The sequence below is a fragment of the Sander lucioperca genome, chromosome 2, assembly GCF_008315115.2.
Source record: "Sander lucioperca isolate FBNREF2018 chromosome 2, SLUC_FBN_1.2, whole genome shotgun sequence".
NCBI lineage: Eukaryota > Metazoa > Chordata > Actinopteri > Perciformes > Percidae > Sander > Sander lucioperca.
In genome coordinates this window covers 31,512,291-31,523,060 of record NC_050174.1, presented here as the reverse complement: position 1 = coordinate 31,523,060, position 10,770 = coordinate 31,512,291, and the positions used below count along the sequence as shown (strand labels likewise).

The 10,770-nt window shown below is 43.9% G+C and overlaps 1 protein-coding gene across 1 annotated transcript; it reads right to left on the bottom strand.

Moving 5' to 3' along the window:
• Nucleotides 1-2,480: 2,480 nt before the first annotated feature.
• Nucleotides 2,481-4,386, bottom strand: ankrd34bb (ankyrin repeat domain 34Bb). The gene is made up of 2 exons (XM_031300942.2): nucleotides 4,090-4,386; nucleotides 2,481-3,978 (listed from the first exon to the last, which is right to left on the bottom strand). Exons 1-2 carry the CDS (start codon nucleotides 4,290-4,292, stop codon nucleotides 2,481-2,483), a joined length of 1,701 nt encoding a protein of 566 aa, XP_031156802.1. The 5' UTR covers nucleotides 4,293-4,386.
• Between the last annotated feature and the right edge of the window lie 6,384 nt (nucleotides 4,387-10,770).

Sequence of the window (10,770 nt, the reverse complement as noted above, 5' to 3'; positions counted from 1 at the left end):
GCGTGTGTCAAGATAATAGCCTAGGCCTACCGTGCGCATATACTGCGCAAAAGCGCCACTCGCGCCTAGACTATTTAATTGTATAGCCATGTTAGGCTATGTGCAGGGTGTGCCAACTTTTTTTATGAGATAGAGAGACCCCCTTAAAGACAAAAAGATAATTCGAGCACTGCACTGATTAGCAAGCACCTGCAATTTAAAGTAATTAAACAAATTAAGGATAATTCTGGAAGAGTTATTATCGTTGGCTGAAATACAAGGGCAAGAACTAGTTCTGGCTAACATATATGCACCTAATGTAGATGATCAGGCATTTATTATAGATTTGTTGTATAGATCTCTTCTACAGGAGCCAGAAAATATAGAATGGTTTAGGTCTGAGCTAAAAGATTAATTGGCGATCAACTGGTCCTTAGTGTCATCTTCAGGGGTGGCATGGGAGGCCTTAAAGGCCTGTGTTCAGGGGGCACATTATGTATTTCTAACATGCTTCGTTAGAATTAGAAAGTAAAATCAAACACACTGAAACGGATATTAAGCAAGAATGTCGCAGGATGGCCTGAGAAACCTGACTCAATAAAAATACCAATGTAATAATATTCTATCTCAGAAGGTTGAATTCAATTTATTCAGGGCAAAACAACCTTATTTTGAATCGGGAGACAAAGCAGGAAAATTACTCGCTAGATACATAAAACAGGGAATTGGCTTCCACTATTTTTACAATTAGATCCAATTCTAGAGATGTTTTTACAGCAACTGTAGATATTAACAAGATTTTTAAAGAAAAAAACAATATCAGCTACATTTTTATTAATTACAAAAACTGATTGATAGAGCAGGTTTGGGTCTACCAAAGATTACCATGATTATACCTGGTAATTACCAGATTACCAAGTATTATTACCATGCTTTTAATTTAAGGCATCTAGCCCTTGGCCACACCCTGGTATTGCATTGAGTAATCTGTTCTTGCCCCATAATCGCCCTTACAAAGCCTGTCTGTCAAACTGTATGGTAAGGCAAAAACACATCCGATAATCTCTCACTTTATTTAAATCCAAAGTTATGTATTGATAAATCTCCCCTTTTTTGGAGGGATTGGTTGGAAAAGGGAATTGTCACAATCTCAGTGGTATATTGAAATCCTTTGAGGATGTGACACAGCAATTTGGAATCCCTAGGTCTCAATTTTTCAGATATTTGCAACTTTGCCATCTGTTAGTGGGGATTTCTGGATCCAGATCTTCAGCCCCGACAGCACCAGAATGTTTAGCTAAAGTGTTGTTGAAATATAGAAAAGGTAATGAGGCTTCTGGGTATTATTCTATGCTTATGCAGAACCTGGCAATGGAGCCCGGTCAGCCCTCAAGAAGACATGGGAAAGGGATCTGAGTATTACACTGGATGATGAGGAGTGGGATAGAATTTGTAGGAATAGTAAAACTATGTCAAGCGATGTGAGGGTGTGCAGTTCAAGATAATGCATCACTTCTATTGGACTCCCTCCAGATTGTTTAGACTTGGTTCGAAAGATACACCAAATTGTTGGAATGGAATGTAAGACAGAGGACAGCCAATTAATTCATGTCCTATGGTCCTGTGATAAAGAATTTTGGACCGTGATACATGATAACCTATGTCGGATTGCAGGGACCCAGGTTCCATTCATCCCAAGATTATTTGTTCTAGGAGATGGGTCAATCCTAAATGGAATAGATAAGCACATAAGAAGTTGGGTCTAAACTAGTTTAATAATAGCCAGACAGATTCTTTTAAGAGGATGGAGGAATGAAGGGGTGCCGTCAATTCAAGAGTGGGCTTGTGAGATGGCTAGGGTGGCGGTGTTTGAAAGATGTCATACAAACGATTTGCCAGATTGGATGTATCCACTAGAAAATAGGGAAAGTATTTGAGCTTTCTGGAGGGCTCCTAAGAAACTTTGTGCTTTGGCTCTCCAATAAAAAATACCAATGTAATATGTAAATGTGTATCATGGGCTTATGGTGTTGTCATTTATACATACGTTTCTTATGGTTTATAGTTTGTCTGTTTTGTTATTATTTTGTTGTATGGTATGTCTTCAGTGAGGTGTCAGAGGTGTCTGTGAACACCGGAGACAGCTGATCAGCGCAGTGCTTCAGTATACTTAGTTACTTGCCCTTTTCAAATCTTTCAACCACATTTCATGGCCTTCCTTAACGGATTGAGGTGTTCAGTTGTCATGGAGATGGTCCAGTTGTGAGAACAATCTTAAGTATGGAGTTACCTTTTTGTAATTTCCTTTTTGTATGTGTTATTACATGGAGCTCAAACTGTCCCTGGGGCTGATACAACAATACAAAATTTTGTAATGAGGTCTTAAAACAATGCAGGCTCAGAATGCCTAAACTGTATATAGCCTTGAAAGTGCATATGAACTGGCATTAGCGATGACATCATAGGAATAGTACAGCAATGTGGTACTGGTAAGAGCACATTTATTTTCTCCTGAGGCCAAAAGTTTCCTCAAAGTTGACCAGCTGTTTTATCTGCTCACTCTGCATTGAGTGTCGTCTCCACAGCATTTTATTGGCTTTTAGATCCCTTGGGAAAACAGGTGCACAAGGTAGAACAGGCTTTGACCCTGTAATAACGCCATTCAATGTCTTGCTACTTCCACTAAAAGAGTAGGAAGAGCTAGAACTGACCCCAATATTTGGTATAGGAGCATGGGGATTCAGAGGAGGGAGGTATCCAGGGCGAGTGTGGGCGATGTGATCCAAAAGAAGGGCCCCTGAGCCTCTTCGCTCCAGCCCGGCAATGCTTCGTCTCTGGACAGTACTATCCAAGGACTCTCTGGATCCTGACAGAGCAGAGGATCTGCTGTTGATCAGCTTGTGCTTTTCTGCTCCTACTTTAGCTCCATCACTATTCTTGGAGCTATTGTCTCGGCTGCCAAACTGTGGTAACTGAGAGTCAGAACTGTAGTGGTCAATACCAATGTTCTGCCGATGGCCCACATTTTGCAGACTGGAAACATTAAATTGTCTGAGACAGTCAGAGGAATCTTTATCCACAGGACTGGATTCATGGGGAAAGGGGAGACTGTCTTGATGTAAGTTTGGGTGTGAAGCAGAATGTTGTGAACTGTCATATGACATCTTTCTACCAAAGCCTCGTCTTCCACCTCCTCCCCTATTCTCATTTACTGACATGTTCTCTCGTGCTTTCAGAAGCCCTGTTGCATCTTTGACATTGATGCTGTTGTGCCGTGACACAGCTGGAGGTCTTCTGTGGAAGGTGAGGCCATTGACTATGAAGGACAGGTCCTCCTCAGGTGTTATTTCTACCGGCTCCTCTGTCAGAGAGGAGGCCTGGCTCTGCTGGAGCAGCAGGCAAGGACTTTTGGACCACTGCTCTGAGTAAAGCCTCTGAAGATTAAGTTGTTTATCTACACCAGGAACACATAAAGGACTAGGATGTTGGATTGGAGAACCTGGTCGAGATGGGACTAGGCCAGGCCCTGAGCCCAAACACTGGAAATCCCTGAGGCCAAGAAGGGGGCTACCAGGTTGGGAAGAAGCAGTTGCTGTGAAGCCCTGTGAAGGAGGTCGTAGCTGGAGCTCATATGGAGACAAGCAACAAGATGGTGGGGTGTAATGCAGATGCTCCTCAAGGTCTGGAGGTGGAGGAACATTGAGGTATTGCTTTGTCATCTGATGGCCGGATGGCAGTTTGTTGGTGGTGATGATGATTACATCCTTACCTTTGGCTTTACAGGCATCCAGGAGGAGCCTAAGGATGTCCCTGTTGCCTGAATTGACTGCATAAACCAATGCTGATAAGCCTGCATGATCCTCCAGAGTTGGATCAGCTCCACTGCTCAGCAGGAGTGACAGAATTTCAGCTCCAGTTTGTTCGAGGCATGCATGCATCAAAGCTGTTTTGCCTGTCTTATCTTGGATGTTTGGATCAGCACCATTTTCCAGAAGATACCTATTGGGAGTAAAGATCACATTTATTACACAAGGAAAGTTAAAGCTAGTAATCCTCAACAAATCACGTTTTCAAGAATCAATAGTAGACATATATCCTGATAGAACATACCAAACCATCTTGTGTTTGGGCACACTCTGTGAATCTGAATGGTGTGTCTTGCAGGCCACCATAAGTGGTGTTTCGCCATGTTCATTACTCTCGTTTATGTAGGCTCCTCCCTCCAGGAGCAGCCGAGTCAGACGCAGACGACTTAAATAGACAGCCTTCAGCAGAGAATTGCCATCAGTTCGAACCTCTCTTGACTCATCCATTGTAAGGATCTTGGCTGCCTCTAATCCACCTTCAGTGTCTTTGATAAAGGATTGTCACGTTTGTCCAAAGGTACACACAGCCCAGTCCCTGCAATAGAGGAAGAGGAACACTAAATTCTCGTCATTTTTCCCCTCATTAATTACAAACTCTTCCAAACCCATGCCCAGTCTTCACTGCACATAGTTATTCTGAGATCCTCACATACTTGCTTTAAATGTGTAAACAATGCTCTATGAAACCACAAACGTGCTTTTGCAACCTTGTGCTATTCTGGGTTTATGTGTAACATACGTTTTAGTAAACAATTACAAAATTGTAAAATCATGAACAGGAGTAAAGTAGCCTTTTACTTCTTAAACAAAAAATGCTCATATTTAGATCTGTTAATTAAGCTGTGTAAGTTAGTAACCTCCCTTTGTATAGCCCTTAAGCCGCCGAAATCGCTAACAAAACAATACAGTGATAGCAGCTTTAACTTCGCTATTTACATTTGGGCATTTATTTTTATTAATTGCATTTTTGCTTTGATCTGATCTCAGTTGTGCTGCGTGCCACACAGTGAGTGATACTTAAGACTGGAACAGATTGGGAGGTCATGTTGAACATGCATGACCACACTTTCGCTCGTCATTTGACTACCTTGACTACAGTGAGGAAAGACACCGGTGCCTAAAACCAAGAAGGTGTTAATGTTCCTGTGGTAGGCCTAAATGGCACATCAAAACAGCTTCAGGAAGATGTCTGTCATAGTCGTCCCAGTCATTCTTTAGGTGCTGACCATCATGTTGGGCATGGGGAAAACCTTTATCTCCTGGCCATATGCTATAGCTGTTTCTGCTGCTGCCTTCCGCCGCCTCTTTGGCCTTGATGGGGTTTGGGTGATTGATGGATACCACATCAGGGTCCAGAGGCCACTTATAACAGGTGGGTATTACATAAACCCGATGTGACGATACTGGTATCGGCTCATCTCTAAACCAGTTTAAACCAATTTGCGCTCTCTGCTGTCTTCACAGGCAAATGACGGAAGAAGTGGCAAGGGTCCCAGCTGTAACCAGTGGCGGTTTTTGGCACGGGCGACCCGGGCAGCCACCGGGGGCGGCATTTTATCATGAGTCATGGGGGGGCGCAACGAGCACTTGAAAAAAAAATCTTCTGCTCCGCGAAGCAGTTTTCTATTATCTATCATTTCACTGTGTGAGGAATTGGCAGATTGGCGCCCACTGCAGCTGCAGGCGCCCTGCTTGCACCCCCTACTTTCACAATGAAATGAGACTGATGCAGCAAAATGCAAAAAGCTCACAGAGCAAGAGGCTTTATAATAGGCTGCCTTTATCCCTATCTTAGCGAATTGCATAGTCAGCTAGCCTATAAACATGGGTGTGCGTCATGTTAATGAAAACGTGTTTAATAATTTCTGTTTTTGAAACAATTTGAAACAAACGCGATTTCACTTTGTTGTATATGAGAGGTTGTAGTGAGCTCACTTTTGCTGCTAGGATGAAGACTATGGTATTGAATTAAACGGGAAAACATCAGGCATGCATTGGTACCACTCTACATTTAGAGTGGTACCAATGCATGCCTGCTAACAAACAGGGAAGGGGGCTAAATAATTCTGTCTTCCATCAGAGTGTAGTTTTTCCTTGTCTTTCATATTTGCGCCTACTATTGTGGAACTGGCAAAGACCTGGTGGTTGTTTGTGAAAGCTTCAGAGACAAATTGATAGGGCCTAGTCATTTTCATCATTTCACAGCCTTAATATGAATCAAAAGTGTAATATGACATTGACAAAATATTAAATAGGTTATTCAATGCTAATTCTTTAACACAAAGCAAAACATTTACTATTATATCTGTGATGGTTGGGGTCGGCCTGGCTGTGAGTTTTTGTTTATTTTCTCGTTCTGTTTTGTTCTCCACGGTTAGTTTCTCTGTTGGTCCTGCCTCTCTCTGTGTTTCCTCGCCATCCTACCCTGACTATCAGTCCCTCGCCATCCTACCTCTGCCCTCCTGCCCTAGCTCCTGTCACTGGTGTCCGCCTCCCCACTTCCTTCCCTTTGACTATTATCTCAATAAAACTTTGTTTTGTGAGCCTTGCATTTGGGTCCGTTCTGTCTCCACCATAACAGAATGATCAAGCCAACATGGACCCAGCAGGCTCATCTCCCCCCTTCCAACCCCTCCACTTCCCCGCCTCAAGACCTATCCTTCGCTGTGGCCTCCCAGGAAGCGTTGCTCGGCCAGCATGCCTCAGCCATTCAGAACATGGCAGAGGCGCTTCGCTCCCAGGCCGAGGAGGTCAGGCACCTCGGTTCTCAGCCTCATCGCCCCAACCCACTCGATTCCTCCGATAATGTTTCTCAGCCCGCTTCCCCACCCTGCACTTCCGCGGTTAATCCGGTTCCGCCTGCTGTTGCCCCCTCTTCCCTCGAGTCTCCTGTTTCGTTCCCTGAGAAATTCTCCGGCGTGCTGGGAACCTGCGAGGGGTTTCTAGTGCAGTGTGCCCTGGTGTTTAGGAGGCAGACAGCAACCTTCCGCTCCGAGGAGGCCAGAGTGTGCTTCGTCGCCGGGTTACTCCGCGACCGAGCTCTCGCTTGGTTCACCTTGGTGAGTGAGGGGCAGCCTCACCTCCTTTCCTCATACTCCGCTTTCGTGGAAGAGATGAGGAGAGTGTTCGATCGCCCTGTGCGGGGGACTGAGTCGGCTTCCCGGCTCATGTCTCTCCGACAGGGGGATCGCAGCGTTGCAGGGTACTCGGTTGACTTCCGCATTTTGGCCGCCAGATCGGGCTGGAACAGTCCGGCTCTCCGCTGCGCATTCCTGGCCAGCCTCAGTGAGCGGACGAAAGACCTATTAGCCACCAGGGATGTGCCGGAGGGTCTCACTGAACTCATTGAGACTGCCACTGATTTAGATAATCGCTTCTTGGAAAGAGAAAGAGAAACCAAACCAAACCAAAACTGTCCCCTTCCCCGCCTCCTGCTGGAGGTCGTTGTGTCTTGGCAGGAGGTAACGCTTCCCCTGGGGGCGTTGGTCGACTCTGGGGCTGATGAAAACCTTTTGGACACTGAAATTGCCCGGAAACTCTCCATTCCCCAGATTCCCCTGGACACCCCCCTCCATGCCCCCGCCTCAACGGCCAACCCCTCACTACTATTACTCACTGCACCCCTCCACTCCGGCAACCATCATGAGTCAATCTCCTTTCACCTCATTTCCTCTCCTGCATCCCCCATTGTCCTCTGTCTCCCCTGGCTCACTACCCACAACCCCAAGGTGGACTGGGCGCGGGGGAAGATCAGGATTTGGAGCAACCATTGTCACACGTCCTGTCTGTTGTCTGCGCCTGCCCCCGGTAAGCCCACTCAATTCTCCGTTCCTCCCGTTCCCCCTGATTTGACTTCCATTCCCTCTGAATATCATGACGTCGCCCTGGTGTTCAGCAAAGATCAGGCTCTGTCCTTACCCCCCAGCCACCCCTACGACTGCTCCATAGCCATCCTCCCCGGCGCGCCCCTCCCGTCCAGCCAGCTGTTTAATCTGTCGCACCAGGAGAGAGAGGCTATGGAGCAGTACATCAAAGACTCTCTTGCCGCCGACATAATTCACCCGTGACGAGGAGGAAGAGAAGAAGCAAACATTACCAAAGCAACTTCAAGTGATAGAGTAAATTATATTGTGATCACTACAACATGACAGAGGTGGAAAATGACTGTGTCCAAAAGACTTCAGGCTGCTGGTTAACTCCATTAGATATGGCAACATTGCTGACACAGTGTCCAATGTTGCTGGTGAAAAGATAAGAGGTTTTGGGGTGAGATAGAGAAAATTTGGGGTTAAACACCTACACAAAAGTGTATGGTGGGGGTTAGGGTTATTGATTCCTCAAGTAAGAGTGTCAATCAACCAACAGAACACTAACCACACAGTGGGCCAAAAAAGACAAATCCCTTCGTCCATACTAGCGCTAGCATGCTACGGTTAACCACCTCGTTTCTGCTAGTGACGTAAAAAGCCCTGCCAATTTTGAACAGCTCACCCGGAGGCTGAAGACAGGACACATTCAGAAACCCGTATCTCACTCAAAACAGCATGGATGGTTTTTTTTTCCAAGTTTGTATGCATGTGGAAGCACCAGAGACACAAAAGAACACCCCAAATCCCAGAAAAAGTGTTTTTTTCATATATGGGCACTTTAAACAGAAAAAGCCCTGTCAAGAAACAAAAGCTCCACTCACACCAATTGTCACCCCTCAGCCATATGAGCTAGTATCCATTGAATTCTTACATCTAGAAGTGTAAAGGTAGAAATGTATACATATTGTTAATAGCAAATCATTACACGCGTTTTGCACAAGCCTATCCCACAACATCGAAATCTGCTAAAACTGTTGCTGATAAGATATTTAATGATTATGCGCTTAAGTTTGAGTTCTGACCAGGGAGGGAAATTTAAGAAGCAATTATGACAATGATTGATAACAATGAAAGGCATCAATTTCATAGTTATTATTATTTTTTGGTGTTTATTTCCATTGTGGTTCTTGTTGAAAAGTAATTTTAATATTGTTGTTTATTAAAGCCTTTTTTATGAATGCAGTTTTAATATGGTGCATTTAGTTAAAAGGTCTGTGTTTTCATTTCTAAGACACCCGAGTCTTTATCATTTGGGCATATGTATGATCTGAGTAAGTTTAATATTTTGTTGGAGAGTATATATATATATATATATATATGTATAATTAAAATATTGATGAATCCTAAATGTATGCGTAAAATGTTAATTTGCATGGTTTAAACATAGATCTGTGTGGAAACACAGTTTGTAATTGAGGCCGATTGTGTTGTGCCTTCTGCAGCTTATTGTGTGTGTGGCCTTGTGTTTCTCTCATCCAAGTTTGTGAAACTGTCACCGATGACATATTTTAACTGCGTAGGTGTGTGTGTTTCAGTCTGATGTAAAGCATGTACGTAGATACAGCAGAGGACAAGTGAAAGCATTGTAATGTACATTTCAATGTACATACTTACATCTACTTGTACTTCAGTTCATGATTTGACCTATCCTGTATAGTGTGTCATCATGGAAGATAATAAAGATTGTTACCTTCTCTCACTGACTTTGACAACTTTTACATCATCTTCAGTGACATTGACCAACAGTAGCACAGAGCTCCCTTCAACTAAGAAAGAGGAATGTGTTTTATTTCATTGAAGTGGGACTATAACTATCTGACTCACCCTCAGGTCAGGAGCATAATATCAAATTATTCAGAATCTTGTACCTGCTGTTGCTCACGCACACACTCACACTTTTTCTACGGAGGAAAAAGAACCCTCATTCACCACCCAGTCGCCATGAATGGTTCCAGCTTCACTTTCATTTACAAAACCCCAATTACATGCAGGAACATTTAGGAGCTGTCATTCAAGTCCCAAAGGAAGAAATTATTAGTTAGGGTCCAACATACCATGTTATGTTTCTCAAATATTGTGTTGTAGCTTAAAGGGATACTTCACCGATTAGCATTAAGCTTTGTATCAGTAGAAACCTGGTAGTATTTTAGAATGACCGTGCTTCCCTCCCTCATGTCGCCCTGAGACGACAGATCTCTCTATTGTGTCTTGAAAAAAGCCTCTGATGACACAAAAATCGTCATTTAGCGTCATCTGATTTTTGGCCCGAGGCTATTGACTACAGCCATAGTACAGCCAGCTAGTTCAGCATGTTTTCAACTCGCCCATAGGGGGTGGGACTGTCACTACCCGATGCAAGTCGAGTGTCAGCCATCTTGAAGCTAAGCTAACGGCTCTGTCTTTTCAGCATAGATATATAGAGTGGGGCAAAAAAGTATTTAGTCAGCCACCAATTGTGCAAGTTCTCCCACTTAAAAAGATAAGAGAGGCCTGTAATTTTCATCATAGGTACACTTCAACTATGAGAGACAAAATGAGAAAAAAAAATCCAGAAAATCACATTGTAGGATTTTTAATGAATTTATTGGTAAATTCCTCTGTGAAATAAGTCACCTACAAACAAGCAAGATTTCTGGCTCTCACAGACCTATAACTTCTTCTTTAAGAGGCTCCTCTGTCCTCCACTCATTACCTGTATTAATGGCACCTGTTTGAACTTGTTATCAGTATAAAAGACACCTGTCCACAACCTCAAACAGTCACACTCCAAACTCCACTATGGCCAAGACCAAAGAGCTGTCAAAGGACACCAGAAACAAAATTGTAGACCTGCACCAGGCTGGGAAGACTGAATCTGCAATAGGTAAGCAGCTTGGTGTGAAGAAATCAACTGTGGGAGCAATTATAAGAAAATGGAAGACATACAAGCCACTGAGAATCTCCCTCGATCCGGGTCTCCACGCAAGCTCTCACTTCGTGGGGTCAAAATGATCACAAGAACGGTGAGCAAAAATCCCAGAACCACACAGGGGGACCTAGTGAATGACCTGCAGAGA

What these genes read in the sequence shown, in the direction of transcription:
- ankrd34bb (XM_031300942.2), bottom strand. Translation starts at nt 4,292, where the DNA reads ATGGATGAGTCAAGAGAGGTTCGAACTGATGGCAATTCTCTGCTGAAG. An exon ending in CCCAAACACAAGATGGTTTG is followed by an intron (nt 3,979 to 4,089) that starts GTATGTTCTATC and finishes TACTCCCAATAG; the next exon opens with GTATCTTCTGGAAAATGGTG.